The 16,853-nt window shown below is 43.3% G+C and overlaps 1 protein-coding gene across 3 annotated transcripts in view; it reads right to left on the reverse strand.

Annotated features, from left to right (window-relative positions):
• The window catches only part of ANK3 (ankyrin 3), a 775,194-nt gene that overhangs the window by 194,709 nt on the left and 563,632 nt on the right, over positions 1-16,853 (reverse strand). For all 3 annotated transcript variants that reach the window (XM_047762801.1, XM_047762799.1, XM_047762798.1), the window contains exon 9: positions 9,783-9,881. In XM_047762801.1, the coding sequence (XP_047618757.1) occupies positions 9,783-9,881 (99 nt within the window). The remainder of the gene's footprint in view (positions 1-9,782; positions 9,882-16,853) is intronic.

The following is a 16,853-nucleotide window of genomic DNA, read 5'->3' on the forward strand; positions in this document are numbered from 1 at the left end:
ATCCTGGTTCTTCATGATCTGTGTAGCCTTGCATAGAGATTGTGCATTTAAACAAACACTTACAGAATTTATGGGTTGACTTTAGTATTTAAAGACCATCATCTGTGGTTAAGGGCATGCTGGAGCATGCTGTAACCTTCAGTCTAGTGCAGGGTGCCAAGTTCAGGGGTATGTGGTGGTTCTGGATTGGGAGGTGGGAGTGATGTCTCATCCACTTAGGACAATAAGGTCTATAGCATCGACTATTCTGAGGTCCTTAGTGAGCATTGTAGGGGGTCCATACTGACTGCAAAGGCTGTTGGAAGTCCTCAGTGGCACCTCATGTCCAGTGGTTTAAGATTTGGGCAGGCAGTAATGGTGGTTGGATCTGGTGGCATGCACAAACTTGGCTGCAGGGGCCTACTGTGTGGCAGAGGCTGGTTTCAGACAAACTCACAGAGTTGGAGACAAGGGCCAGATGCAAGGTTCTGGGCCGACTGCCGGGACACGGCAGCTGTGGGGACTCTTGGCTGTCAGTATTCATTATCATGGCTGCAGGTCTCACCATGGGTGCTCTGCAGTGAAGGCTGGTATTTGGAGCTAGGCTGGAACATGCAGGTATCCAACTGGAGGGGCTCACTGTAGGGAGCCCAGTGCTGCTGCTACTGACAGGAGATAGGGCCAGGTGGGGGCCCCAGCATTGGTGTGTACTCCTGGCTGCAGGGTCTTTCCATGTGTGTGCTTCTCATGAGGGTCTTGTCAGGAGCATGTAGATCCACAGCTGTGCATGAGCTGAGTGGTGGAGGCCAGTGACTAGAGGCAGAGCTGAATTCGGGCCCACAGACGCCTATGAGGGCCTTGGTTGTTGGCCTGCCAATCTGTGGCTCCAGGATCTTGCCACAGATGTGCGTATAGCAGTCAAAGCCTGTGGTGAGGCTTAGGCCAGCAGTGGGCAAGTACACAGCTAGAGGGGCCAGCCCCAAGCACATGCACAGAAGAGGAGGTCACCCTTGGAGGTCTAGGCTGGCATCTTATACTTCTGTGGCCGCTGAGGCCTGGGCTGACTGCTGGTGTGGGCAATGAAGAGCAGGGTGGGATTCAGGTGGCAGTGTCTGTGAAAGTGAATATCCATGGGGCAAAACCCAGCGACATCTGCAGGGGGTCTGTGGCAGCTGGCCTTCGGTTACTTCAGTGGTGAAAGGTGCCAGGGTCTCCTGCAGAGCAGGTTACAGGGAACCACAGTCATTCCCACCGCATGGTTGATGCTGGTAGCCCCGGCCTTTTGACCTTGTCCGTCCTCATCTCTATTCATCTTTGCTTGGCCAGTCTGGAGGTGGGTCCTTTGTCCAGCACCCCAAAAGGCTGGGGAAGCTGGCCATTCACCCCACTCTCCCTTTCTTGATGAAGACAGCTCTTTCTGGTTGAGGTGGTCACTCTTGGCCCTGAGCAGTGCTGGCCTGGGGATGGAGGATGCAGGCAAAATGAAGCCATTCTTCATTCTCTTTTTGTGCAGTAATCCTCAGGTCTTGTTTTAAATTTTTTTTTTTTTCTTTTTTGGCTGCCCCAAGGCATATGGAGCTCCAGGACCAGGGATCATATCTGAGGCACTCTCTGTACCTAAGCCACAGCTGTGGCAACCCTGGATCCTTAACCCACTGTGCCAGGCTGGGGATCAAACCCACGTCCCAGTGTTCCCAAAATGCTGCCAATCCTGTTGTAACACAGTGGGAACTCCTTTTTAAAATTTTTTGAAATTATCTTTTGTTTTTTATTCTTTGGCTGCACTCTTGGCATGCAGAGGTTCCTGGACCAGGGACTGAACCCGAGCCATAGCAGTGACAATGCCAGATCCTTAACCAGCTGAGCCACCAGGGAACTTCCATATTCTCAGGTCTTCTGTTGCGCTGTGTTGCTGAAGTTTCCTAAGTGGACCCCTGAGTTCTAGAGCTCTTTTAGATCATGGATCACCATCTAATTATTTATTTATTTATTTATTTATTTTTGCCTTTTCTAGGGCTGCTCCCGTGGCATATGGAGATTCCCAGGCGAGGGGTCTAATTGGAACTGCAGCTGCCAGACTACGCCAGAGCCACAGCAATGCAGGATCCGAGCCGTATCTGTGACCCTACACCACAGCTCACAGCAACGCCAGATCCTTAACCCACTGAGCAAGGCCAGGAATCGAACCCACAACCTCATGGTTCCTAGTCGGATTTGTTAACCACCGAGACATGATGGGAACTCCTCTAATTCTTGATCTTTCTGGGTGATGGAGGCATATAGAAGTTCCCAGGCTAGAACTGTTGTGACACAGTGGGAGCTCCTTTTTAAAATTTTTTGAAATTATTTTTTCTACTTTGCCATCTTGGTCACATCACCTCAACATATGTAATCACCTGGGTCTTTATTGTAACTAATTATTCTTTTTAAAAAAGATTTGTAATGATTTTTTAATTATTTATTTATTTATTTATTTATTTTTGTCTTTTTGCCATTTCTTGGGCCGCTCCCTCGGCAGATGGAGGTTCCCAGGCTAGGGGTCGAATCAGAGCTGTAGCTGCTGGCCTGCGCCAGAGCCACAGCAACACGGGATCTGAGCCACGTCTGCAACCTACACCACAGCTCACAGCAAGGCCGGGTCCTTAACCCACTGAGTAAGGCCAGGGATTGAACCTTCAACCTCATGGTTCCTAGTTGGATTCATTAACCACTGAGCCACGATGGGAACTTCATGATTGTTTTTTTTAATAAGGAAATGTGAATACTCCCGCCACCTTTTTTCAGCCACACACATGGCATATGGAAGTTCCCAGACCAGGGATCAAGTTCAATCCACAGCTGCAACCTACACCACAGCTGTGGCAACAACGGATCCTTAACCCAGTGTACTAGGCTGGGGGCCAAACCAGCAACGACACAGAGACAAGCTGGATCATTAACCCACTATACCACAGCAGGATCTCTATTACTAATTATTCTAAAAGTTACAACATCCAGTGTCCTACCTGCTGGGAGAGCTTGTGAAATCACTGGGAACAACTCACCATCTGTACTGAGATGGAAACTAAGAGGATGAACTTTCCTCAGGTCATGATTTCACTTGCCAGTCACACTTAAGACTAGAGATCAGGCAGGAGGGTAAAAACAACTCACCCTCATCCTGCCACAATGGGAGCTCCTTTTTAAAATTTTTTGAAATTATTTTTTATTTTTTATTCTTTGGCTGCACTCGGCATGCAGAGGTTTCCAGCTGGTCAGATCAAGCTCAGATCCTACCTAAACTACTCTGACCACAATTCAAGTTGACTTCATTGATTGAAAGGACACTAATAGAGTTTTTGCTGTGGATTGGCAGGTTAAGGACCCAACTAATACCCAAGAGGATGCCGGGTTGATCCCTAGCCTAGCTCAGTTAAGGATTAAGGGTTAAGGATCCGGCAATGCTCCCAGGTATAGTATAGGTCACAGATGTGGCTTGGATCCTGTGTTGCTGTGGCTGTGGTGTAGACCTGCGCTGCAGCTCTGATTCAGCCCCTAGCCTGGGAACTTCTATGTGCCACAAGCACAGCCCTAAAAGAATAAAAGGGGGGCGTTAAGAAGTCTGCTTTTATTTAATCAATTAATTAATCAATTTATCAATTTATTTATTTTTGGCTGTGCCCCCAACATGCAGAAACTCCTGGGCCAAGGATCGAGCCCACATCACAGCTGTCCACCCAAGCCACAGCAGTGATGTCAGGTCCTTAACCCACTGAGCCACCTGGGAACTCCATGCTTTTAAACAGAATCCTTTATCAGGTCAGCAACACATGCAAGGAACAGGACCAGCAAACAAATTCCTTTGGAGTGTGCTGGCCCTCAAGGTGAAACCCAGAGCTGTCTTCCTGTCTCTAAACCTTCAGGATTTGTGTGTAGCATGTCTGATTACTGATGCAACAAGATAGCTACCAAAGTAGGAAACACCTGGCTGGAAGTACATGACAGGGTAGATAACAATATTTATTTCCCAAAGAGCTACTGGATTGGGTCACTAAAACATGTATGTATAAATGATTCACTTTGCTGTACACCTGAAACTAGCATAACATTGTAAATCAACTACATTGCAATAAAATTTAATAAAAAAAATAGGATGGATTGAAAGCAAGCAATAAGATGGTAGAAATAAGTCCGAATTTGTTAGTAATCACAATAAATGTAATTTTTTAAATGTAAAAAAATCTTGCTTTCCATTTTTAGACTTGTCCCCAGGGCCTTCTGACATTTTAACTGCCTCCCTACCTCCCACCCACATACCCAGTCAATACTCAGTCATTCCAGGGAGAGAGAAAGAAAGCTTTGATTGGGAGAACACAAAATAGTTGACATATTTGGGGTATGTGCCATGCTTTCTTCCATACGGTCTGCCAGGAATTCAGTCTGTGCCCAAGTGATATCCACCCCCCACCCTCCATGCAGGACAACAACAGAAGAATGACAGGCTTTTCTGTTCTCTGTCTCCCCAAGTCTCCTTTGTCCAAATGCCACTCATATAACCCAGGAGGAAAGCAACTCCATGTGGAAACTGAATGGATGGTGAAAAGAAGCCTATATCGTATTTAAAGACAGCCCTGGAGTTCCCTGGTGGCTCAGTAGTAATGAACATGACTAGTATCCATGAGGACTTGGGTTTGATCCCTGGCCTTGCTTAGTGGGTTAAGGATACAGGGTTACCATGAACTGTGGTGTAGGTCAAAGATGCAGTTCAGATCCCCTGTTGCTGTGGCTATGGCAGAGGCCAGCAGCTGAAGTTTCCACTTGACCCTTAGCCTGGGTACTTTCATATGCTGAGAGTGTGGCCCTAAAAAGCAGATAAAATGAATAAAATAAAATAAGATAAATAACATTAAATAAAATAAAAGTGAGATAGCCTTGGAGTTGCCTGGTGGCTCAGTGGGTTAAGGACCCAGTATTGTTGCTTCCGTGGTGCCAGCTTGATCTCTGTCCTGGGAACTTCCCCATGCTGCTGGTGCAGTCAATCAATCAATCAATCAATGAAATAAGACAGCCTTTCCCAACAGGAAGGCAAAAGGGCATGGACACTAAGTGCATACTGAATTTGCCCATGTTCAGTACTCCTTATCTTTGATGGTTTTATCTATAAGTTTTTATCCTGGCCCTTCTCTATGACCCTATGTGCACCTTTAAAATGGTGTCAGAGGAGTTCCTGTCGTGACGAAGTGGTTAACGAATCTGACTAGGAACCATGAGACTGCAGGTTCGATCCCTGGCCTCGCTCAGTGGGTTAAGGATCTGGCGTTGCTGTGAGCTGTGGTGTAGGTTGCAGACGTGGCTCAGATCCCGCATTGCTGTGGCTGTGGTGTAGGCCAGTGGCTGCAGCTCCAATTAGACCCCTAGCCTGGGAATCTCCATATGCCATGGGAGCAGCCCTAGAAAAAGCAATAAATAAATAAATAAATAAATAAATAAATAAATAAATAAATAAATAAATAAATAAATAAAATGGTGTCTGAATTTCCTATATACCTTGTCCTCTCGCTGTACCAAATACACTTATCAAATAAAGTGTTTGGTAAGTAAGGCAAAATGACTGACAAGCAATTTTGCAGTTCTGGTGACTGGTGGTTGCATCAAGAGAGGAAGAAATAAGGTGGTTCCCAATCCCCACACTCACTAACACTCCAGCTGGGTATCCAAGTATAGTTCTTCCAGCTTCTTTTCTGCCTAGCTCCACTGTCCTGGATCTGCCTGGGTCTTCACAAAAATTCTCCTTCTTCACCAGTGACCCCTTAGCTCTCTTGGTAACCAGATGGCCTAAGCAACGATTCCCTAACTTTTATTCTTTTTTTTTTTCCTTTTCTAGGGCCGCTTCTGCAGCATATGGAGGTTCCCAGGCTAGGGGTCTGATTGGAGCTGTAGATCCCAGCCTACGCCAGAGACACACCAACGCCGGATCCGAGCCAAGTCTTTGACCTACACCACAGCTCATGGCAATGCCGGATCCTTAACCCACTGAGCAAGGCCAGGGATCAAACCCTCAACCTCATGGTTCCTAGTTGGATTCGATAACCACTGAGCCACTATGGGAACTCCCCTAACTTTTGTTCTTTACAAGTGCTTTCAACAGCAAGTACTCAGCAGAAAACGCTTGTCAGTTACTGATGATAGCTTCTTATCAAATGATGCCATGTCAATTCACTAAGACCCTCTTTTCTTTTCTTTTTTTTTTTTTGTCTTTTTGCCATTTCTTGGGCCGCTCCCATGGCATATGGAGGTTCACAGGCTAGGGGTCGAATCGGAGCTGTAGCCCCCGGCCTACGCCAGAGCCACAGCAACGCAGGATCCAAGCCGCGTCTCCAACCTACACCACAGCTCACGGCAACGCCGGAACCTTGACCCACTGAGCAAGGGCAGGAACCGAACCCGCAACCTCATGGTTCCTAGTCAGATTCGTTAACCACTGCGCCACGACGGGAACTCCAAGACCCTCTTTTCAATTGACTGCTCCAGACAGTCTTGTAGGGGTCAACCTTCAACTTCGTTCCTTCCTCCTTTCCAGAATGCTGGTTTCTTTGAGGTGACATACAGAGTTTTCAGGGTTTAACAGTTATCAAGAAGAAGAAGTCTGTGTCTCCTGCTGGATTCTCATGGCTGGGCAGTCTCTGGGTCACAGTATAAAGGGGACAAACGACCCATCAGCTTCATGAGAATACAGCAAATGTCTTGTCACCTTGCTCTATTGCTCAGCTGCATCTAGCCCATGGTAGGCACTTAATCATTTACTGGGTAAACACATGCAACGAATAATAAATGCAGTAGCGGGAGTTCCCACTGTGACTCAGTGGTAACGAACCACATAGTATCCATGAGGACTCCAGTTCGATCCTTGGCCTTGCTCAGTGGGTTAAAGTATCCAGTGTTGCCGTGAGCTGTGGTATAGGTCGCTGATGAGGTGTAGGCTGGCAGCTGCAGCTCCGATTTGACCCCTAGCCTGGGAATTCCATATGCTGTGAGTGCACCCCCCCGCCCAGAATAGATGGATAGATGGATAGATAGATAGATAGATAGATAGATAGATAGATAGATAAATGCAGCAGTGAATCAAGGAACTACAGGAATCAAGTACCAGGCCAGTTTTAGAAAAAGGGAGATCAGGATTCCTGGAAAGGGGAAGCACAGGATTGCAAGCTGTACAAAGACAAAACAGGGAAAACGACCTTAAACACTTAGAAAGGAGGATGTTTATGGTGAGACCACATTTGGTTATCCCCACTCTTATGTGGAATGTTGAAAAAGAAAATCCCTGCTTATGGTCAAAAGGTACCAAGTTTCGGTTCTAAAATAAATAAGCCCTGAGGATGTCATGTGCAGTATAATGACTATAGTTAATAACTCTGTATTATGTATCTGAAAGTTGCTAGGAGAGGTATGCTTGAAAGTTCTCCTCACAAGGGAAAAAAAATGTTAACTATGTGTGGTGACAGCCATTAACTACAATTATTATGATGACCATTTCACAATATACACAAATATAAAATCAGTATGTTGTACACCTCAGACTAATACAATGTTATATGTCAATTATACTTCAGAAAAATAAATACTAAAGAAAAAAGGAAAATCCCTAGGTAGAAGTTTAATGTTAATTGGAGCTCGGAGTTGCACAGACATACCTCATTTTATTGTGCTTTGTTTTATGCTCATTGCAGATACTGTCTTTTTTTTTTTTTTTTTTTTTCACAGCCCTACCCGTAGCATAGGGAAATTCCCAGGCTAGGGGCTGAATTGGAGCTGTAGCTGCCGGCCTACACCATGGCCACAGCAACACGGGATCAGAGCTGCATCCTCGACCTACATCACAGCTCATGGCAATGCCAGATCCTTAATCCACTGAGCGAGGCCAGGGATCGAACCCAAGTCCTCATGGACACTAGTTGGGCTTGTCACTACCAAGCCACAATGGGGATACACACATAATGCATTTTTTTTATAAATTGAAAGTTTGTGGAAACCCTGTCAGGGAAGTCTATTGGGGCCATTTTTTCATTTTTCTGACAGTGTTTGCTTACTTTATGTCTCTGCATCACATTTTGGTAATTCTTGCACCACTTAAAACTTTCTCATTATGATTATAGTTATTATGGTGATCTCTGGTCAGTGATTTTATGTTACTATTGCAAAAAGATATGACTTGCAAAATGGTTACCATTTTTTAGTAATCAAGTATTTTTTAAATTAAATTATGTACACTTTAAAAGACATAATGCTATTTCATGCTTAATAGACTACAGTATAGTGTAAACCTAACTTTTATATACCTGGGGAACCAAAAAATTCATGTAACCAGCTTAGTTGTGATATTCTCTTTATTGTGGTGGTCTGGAACTGAACCTGTGATATCTCTGAGGTATACCTCTACTAGTAATGACTGAATGGTGCACACTCAGTTGTTTGAGAGTGTTCTTGGCCATGCCTGCAGCATTCACAAGTTCCCAGGCCAGGGACTAAACCTGTACCACAGTAGCAACCCAAGCCACTGCAGTGACAACACCAGATCCTTAACCCGCTGTGCCACAAGGGAACTCCTAGACTTTATTTCTGGTCTACTTTATGCCAACGCAGTTTACAAACATTAGCTTGCTCATTGCAACAACCCTTCAAGGTGGCCGTTAATTTTCTTTATTTTCAGATAGAGAAACTATGTGCAGAAAGGTACATAGCTGACCTAAGTCAACTGGCTAAGCTTACCCTCTGGGATTCCAACTTGATTCTAAGTTTCACTTCTCCCCGCCGCCACCCCGAGGACATAGTGATCACACTGAACAAGCAGCATGTCAAACACTGAGCTAGACTGATGTGTGTTGAAAAAAGTTTTTTACATTGTGGTAAAAAACACATAATCACACATCTATAAGTACACTGCTCAGTAGTGGTAACATTTTCACATTGTTGCATAACATCTCTAGAACCTTATCTTGCAAAACTGAAACTCTATCTCATTTTCCTGTCCTCAGATTCCCAGACAATCACCTTTCTACTGCTGTTTCTATGATTTTGTCTACTCTAAATACCTCGTCTATTGGAATCATCCAGTATTTGTGCTTTTGTGACTGGCTTCTTTCACTCGGCATAATGTCTTCAAGACTCATTCATGTTGTAGAATGTGACAGGATTTCCTTGTAAGGTTGACTAATATTGCGCTGTATGTATATCCCACATCGTCTTTATCCATTTATCTGTCTGGATATTTGGGCCGCTTCCACCTCTTGGCTACTGTGAACAATGCTGCAATGAATATGGTTGTGCAAGCTTGGCTTCAAGATACTTTCAGTGCTTTGGGGTGTATACCCTCAAGGAAAGTTGATGGAAAATATGCTAGTTCTAGTTTTTGTTTTTTGAGGAAACTCCAGACTGTTTTTCATAGTGGTTGTTGCATTTCACATTCCTACCAGCAGTGGGCAAAGGGAGACCAATTTGTTTTTAAATAGTCTCAAACTGGCCCAAGAGCTCTGCCTGCAGTATCAAGAGCGATTACATGCTTAAAATTTTAACTCGACTAAAACTCTAGACCTAGGCCTTAGTCTCTATAATGAAAGCCAGGAATTATTTAAACGTCTGTTAAAGACTTCTAAATATGGGTCATTATCCCATTTTAAGAGACATAAACTGAGCAGCCCTTTTTGAAAAGACTACAGAAATGAAATAAAGAGAAAGCCAGGACTGAACCAGCAACAAAGGTATCAGGAGAATTATTCCCGCTTCCTGAAAAGAAGTGTAAACACGTTCATGAGTTGTACCCTTACCCTTGTTTTGGCATCGATTTTAGCTCCTCGATCAAGTAATAGTTTCACCATATTGGCATTTCCTCTTTTTGATGCAACATGTAAAGGAGTGATGTCATTCTGTGGAAGAACAGAAGAAAAAAGCAGTTTTATTATCTCTCTCTCTTTTTCTTTCAGCCAGGTTCACAGAATGCAGAAGTTCCCAGTCCAGGGATCGAACCCTAGCCGCCGCAGTGACCTGAACCACAGCAATGACAATGCAGGTCCTTAAGGTGCTGAGCCACCAGGGAACTCAGTTTTATTATCTTGAGTTCAACAGAAACACTGCTTCATAAAACTTCCCCAACATGTCCTCAGGCTTTTTTTTTTTTTTTTTTTTAATCCATTGTGAACAGAATGTTTCCCAGCATGTCTCTGTGTCAGGACTTTCACTCAGGAGGAGATCCAAAAGAAGGATGAATGTTAAGGGATACACTCTGTGGGGTAGGATCCAATTTTATTTCACTTGACTGATGGACGAAATGGTGATTGTTTTTGTTCTAACATTCTGCGCCTTTAAGTCGCTTCGTTTCCCTATAAATGTGTCTAACGCACTCTGGCTACTGCGTGGTTGCCTAAGTGGTTGCCTAAGTCTCAGTCAGCTGAGACTTGGTGAAAGGAGTGTCATGTTACTCAGAGCCTGCTCTGGGTCATCTGAGTATAAGCTGTCATAGAGATTCAAGAGTAACTCAAACTGGGCAATTTGTCACTACTCTACATGGTCACAGGGCTTCCCATGCATGCTGGGCTAAAATATGTTCACAGGCATTTATTAGCATCTCACAAAAAATGACTGTGATGATTTTTTTTTCCCAACTACTTCTGAGGAACACACATATTGTCAGGACAATCTGATACTCCAATCATGGTCCCTTCAACACCATCCTTTTTTTCCTCCAAGTATCTTACAGGTGCTGTGATTCTTTCCAGGCTGTGAAGAAAATATATGTATAGAATGAAAACATTCTCTATTTTGCATCCTTATTCTTTTTTTTTTGGTAATGTAGTAGAAGTGGATTGCTTTAAACATTAATTTTTCAGTATAGCAGAAAAAGGAAACTAAACCACTAGCCAAAGAGAACATCTATCTGCTCCTAAAGAATCAAGAACCTGATTCAATGTTTAGAAACACACATACTTAAATGTTGGTTGAATTGATCAATTTCAATGTGTCATCTGGTTTGAAACCCAAAATGTGAGACGTAAGGAGATATTAACATATTATGGGTCGTGAAGACCTCAGTTACATGGTCCTTCCAAACTCAGGAGATGTTGGGCATCCTTCTGCCAAAACAATAGCTCCCTATTCTTGTGTAGTAACAATATGGGTTTAAGGCTTGCAGTTCACAAAGTCAATTACATGATAAATGAACAACACTTATAAGGGGTTACATTTTTGTCATGTGACAGCAAACATAACATAAAAGCTATCAAGTTTTGGAGTTCCTGATGTGGTTCAGTGGATTAAGAACTCAACATAGTCTCTGTGAGGACACAGGTTCAATCCCTGGCCTTGCTCAGTGGGTTTAGGATCCGGCATTGCCGCAAACTGCAGTGTAGGTTGCAGATGTGGCTTGGATCCCCCATTGCTGTGGCTGTGGTGTAGGCCTCAGCTGCCATTCAGATTTAGTCCTCAGCCCAGGAACTTCCATATGCCACAGGAGCAGCTGTTAAAAAAATAATAATAATAGTAAACTGGGTAATTTATTATGTAAAGTTTGCTACATTCTGGATTTGGCTGATTGCATCCTCATGGAGTGTTAGCATGTTCTTTTCGTATTTTCTATAAACTTTTCTACTTAGATACTTTTAGTAGTGACTACATTACCACATTCTTGCATCTGAACAACTCTTTGTCTCATTATTCTTAGGTGCCAAAGTACAACTCAGTTCAATAATAGTTTATTAAGTGAAAGGATAAAAAGATCCAAGTAAAACAAATGTGCGTTAGTGAGGCTGGTGGCGAGTAGACAGGACTAAATAGCTCTAGACCAACCGGTAGGCATACTTTTTCTGCCATGAGGATGCAATCAGCCAAATTCAGATATCAAACATTTCTGGCTTTTCAGGCCGCACAATCTCCATTGCAATTCACCAGCACTGCCTTGATAAAGCAGCCTCACACAATATGCACAGAAATGGGAGTGGTTGGGAGTTCCCACTGTGGCACAGTGGGTTAAGAATCCAACTGCAGTGGCTAGCGTTGCTGCAGAGGTGTGGGTTTGATCCCTGGCCTGGTGCAGTAGGTTAAAGGATCTGGCATTGCCATAGCTGTGGCATAGGTTGCAGCTGTGGCTCAGATTAAATCCCTGGCCCAGGAACTTCCATATGCTGCAGGTATGACCATTAAAAAAAAAAAAGAAAGAAAGAAAAAGAAGAAAAGAAACAGAAGAAACAGGAGTGGTGGTGTTCCAATAAAACTATTTACAGAAACGGCTGGTGTGCTGGATTTGGTGAGTAAGCAATAGTTGGTTGACCTCCACTTCAGACCCATCGGCTTGTGGCTGAAGGTTTCAACCATGTGCTACAGATTATAGGAGAGGAAATCAAATTATAGGCTGTGCATTGTGCATGCTTTGGCCTACTTTGGGGTGTAAAGGAAAGCTGGAGGAAAGAAACTTCCTGATGACTTTTTGACTGTCTAGCTTGCCTCTTTGTCTGAGTGCAAGTGTATAAGTGACCCAAACAGCACCACGGATGAATTCTAGACCTGAGGCAGATGGAGCGTCAGGAAAGGTGGTCTAACAGGAGAGCTTTCTTGAGCTCAGGGTCCTATATGGCATGGAGACTTCATTACTCCCCCAATGTGTCAGGGCTGACATGCTATTTCCCTTTAAAAATGTGCCTTTGCCCTGGTATAGAAGAACTTAATTAACCTTTATCACAAGTGGGATAATTTTAGTGAGAGGAAGAGCTCTCTTTCTAATTGTGGCCTCTTCCATATTCATGTGCTCTCATACGGTGATGCGTGGATGTCAAAAGGGTGTCTTGAAATTTGAACTCCCACGTTTTTCTACACCTCTCTGACCCCTTCTAGAGGGATACTTTCTATTTCTAGAGTGCTTTAGAAAATGCTGTACGTTACTTACATAATTTCATTTTACCTTCACAACAATCTGCTGAAATAAGATCCGTATCTTTTTTTTTGTCTTTTTTTAGCTATTTCTTGGGCCGCTCCCGAGGCATATGGAGGTTCCCAGGCTAGGGGTCGAATTGGAGCTGTAGCCACCAGCCTACGCCAGAGCTCACAGCAACGCAGGATCCAAGCTGCATCTGCAACCTACACCACAGCTCACAGCAATGCCGAATCGTTAACCCACTGAGCAAGGGCACGGACTGAACCCGAAACCTCATGGTTCCTAGTCGGATTCGTTAACCACTGTGCCACGACAGAAACTCCAAGATCCATATCATTAACCCCATGTGACTGATAAATAAACTGAGGAACAGCCCTGGTAAGTAATTTGTGTATTAATAAGAGACAGCTAATTAGAGACAGAATTAGCAGCAGAATTCAGTTTTCTAGATGCTCGGAGTGGGGAGGGGTGTGTGTGGTATTTTCAGGCAGGGATCAGAAAGATTCTGCCTAAAGACTATTGCGTCTTATCTCTGTCAAAAGGGGCTGAACAGGTAGTGACTGCTTCCGTCAATTAAGAACAAGTCAGGAGTTCCCGTCATGGCGCAGTGGTTAACGAATCCGACTAGGAACCATGAGGTGGTGGGTTCGATCCCTGGCCTTGCTCAGTGGGTTAAGGATCTGGCATTGCCGTGAGCTGTGGTGTAGGTTGCAGACATGGCTCAGATCCCGCATTGCTGTGGCTGTGGCGTAGGCCGGTGGCCACAGCTCCGATTAGACCCCTAGCCTGGGAACCTCCATATGCTGCAGGAGCAGCCCTAGAAAAGGCAAAAAGACAAAAAAAAGACAAAAAAAAAGAACAAGTCAAAAGGAAAGCGAGGCCTTGGGACTAGTCCATAGAACATTTCTATTTAGATTCCTCAGGGTTTTTTTTTGTTTGTTTTTTTGTTTTGTTTTTTGTTTTTCTCTCTTTAGGACCTCACCCATGGCATATGGAAGTTCCCAGGCTAGAGGTCAAATCAGAGCTGTAGCCACTGGCCTATGCCACAGCCACAACAATGCAGGGTCCAAGCTGCAGCTTATGGCAACATCAGATCCTTAAGCCACTGAGCGAGGCCAGGGATCAACCCCACGTCCTCATGGATACTAGTTGGGTTCGTTACCGCTGAGCCGCAATGGGAACTCCCTAGATTCCTCAGTTAACCAATAAAAAACTTATATGCCCTATCATGCACAAGGCCCAGTGCTTTTCCATTTCCATACTTCATTTCCATGATACCAGAGCCACAAAATGATGCAATTCCAACAAATTCAAAGAGTCCAAGGATGTTAAAGCCAATAAGGCTTGTTTCAGAGAACCTCCTTAGCTGCTTGGAAAATGGAAATTTGTGCCTGCTTTCTGGGTTGCAGTTCATTAGGATATAGGAAGAGGCCTTCAAATCTGTAACCACAGATATGAGGCAGAGATTGGCTTGCACAGAAGAAAGGGCAGAAAGGCTCAGAGAGACCAGGATTGGAGGCCTCCGCATGCTCCCTCACTGGAGCAGATCCAGAATGAAGGACCCCTCAGTCCCAGCAGGAACCCAGCCTAAGGTGGAGCAAGCTTGGTGAGTGGTGATTCTGTGCTCAAGGCGTGCAGTGACAGCTGAGGGGGCAACACAACAACCTGGGAAAATCTCTGACTCACTGACCCTCTACCCTACCCAACCTGGCCCTCAGCAGAAGGTCACGCAGCGCCCCCTAGAGGAATGTGAAGCTGGAGGCACCAACAACATGGAAACTCAGCTGGAAATTGACCATCCAGACTTTTGAAAGAGGAAGGTTAGACCTTCAGGAATTTTATCAGCTTAGTGTTAAATACAGCCATTAGTAAAAGACGATAATGACAAAAAAAAAAATTTCAGTGGCACTTATAATTTAAGAGATTTGGGAAAATTATTTTGTTCTAATCAATGTACTACTTACACATTTTATTTAATAACGCCAGCAATGTTTGCTACCAAAAAATAATAAAGCCTGGCACAACATTGTAAGTCAACTATACTCCATTAAAATAAAAATAAAATATTATCTTCCATCATGTTCTACCCCAAGAGACCAGATATATGTCCCTGTGCTGTACAGTAGGACCTCACTGCTTATCCATTCTAAATGTAATAGTTTGCATCTACTAAACCCCAAACTCCCAGTCCATCCCACTTCCTCCCCTCTCCTTGGCAACCACAAGTCTGTCCTCTATGTCTGTGGGTCTGTTTCTGTTTTGTAGATAGGTTCATTTGTGCCATATTTTAGATTCTACAAAAGAAAGAATGTATATATTTATGTATGACTGGGTCACTATGCCGTATAGCAGAAATTGACACAACACCGTAAATCAATCATACTCTAATAAAGAGTAACAATATATAAAATAAATAAAACAAAAAGTAGGTTTCTGCAACAAACAAACAAACAAACACGTGGGATAGAGAAACAAAAACAAAAACAAAAACAATACAACCAACCAGCTCTGGACCCACCTGGCTCAACTGTCCACATTTACAGCCTGACGGAAGAAGAGTTATGGACCTTTCCAGGCAAGAATATAATTTCCCTCAGTTTTTATGGTGTGTCAGCTTCTAGCTAGTGAAATAGGTGAGTAGCAGGCATCTAAAGTTAGGGGGTTTCAGTCAACTGGAAACATTTGATAAGCAAACCACACCATCAGAAATGAAGCCTGCTTTGACAGGTTCATCAGTGGACTTCACACAGCTGTGGAGGGAATCAGTGAGCTTAAGGACATGCCCATATAAATGATCCAAACTGAAACACAAATTTAAAAAAGAATGGAAAGAAAGAACAGAACACCCAAGCAAGAGCTGTGGGACAATATAAAATATCTGACTGGAGTCACATAAAGAGAAGAGAGGAAACAGGGCAGAAGTATTTCAAGAGATCATGGCCAAGAATTCACTCACAATAATGAAATACATGAAACTACATATCCAAGAAGCCTCAAGGACATCAAACAAGATAAATAATACACAAGTGAACTCCAAGATAGGACACATCAGTCCAATGGCTGAAAATGAAAGATAAAGGAAAAATCTTGAATTTAGCCAGAAGAAAAAAAAAAATTGGACAGATTTCATACAGAGGAAAATGACAATAATTATAGCATCAAAAATTATGCTATGGAGAGAGCAAACTGGAATCTTTAAAAACTGAAAATAAACACCTGTCAAATGAGAATAGAGATGGCAAAAGTGAAGGTAAATACAAAAGATAATTGTAAAAGATAAAGCAAAAACGGTAACAATGAATTATAGGGTTTAAAATATATGCAAAAGTAAGATGCATATTTTACAACAACTATAGGTAGATGGATGGGAGGAAAGAACTGGAATTATCCTATGATCAGAGGTCTCCACTATAGGTAAAGTGATAGAACATTTGAAGGTAGATTGTGGTAAGAACACAGTAAATACATGCTATTAGATTAACAAGAAAGATACAAAACAGTATAAAAATTATGCTCCCATTTTTATATATTTATATATTATATTCATGTACAAAATTCATATACATTCTAAGACATCTGTAGAGATAGTGATCCAAATGTTAATAATCTATCTCTTGGTGGTGAAATTATAGATGATTTTTTTAAAATTTTATGGCTGCATCCACAGCATATGGAAGTTCTCGAGGCCAGGGATTATATCGGAATCAAAACTTTAACCTACATCACAGCTGAGGCAACACTAGATCCTTAACCTACTGCACCAGGCCAGGGATTGAACCCACACCTCTTCAGTGACCTGAGCTGTTGCAGTTGGGTTCTTAGCCCACTGTGCCACAGGGGGAACTCCTACAGACAATTTTTTTTTTAACTTCTTCATACTTTTCTAAAAAATGTCTCCTCTGTCCTTTTTAGAGTAAAATGTACAGTGTAAACAATGCACAGTGAAAAAATGGTTGTATTTCTTTTTCAATGTGGC

Source organism: Phacochoerus africanus, chromosome 15 (genome assembly GCF_016906955.1).
Source record: "Phacochoerus africanus isolate WHEZ1 chromosome 15, ROS_Pafr_v1, whole genome shotgun sequence".
Classification (NCBI taxonomy): domain Eukaryota; kingdom Metazoa; phylum Chordata; class Mammalia; order Artiodactyla; family Suidae; genus Phacochoerus; species Phacochoerus africanus.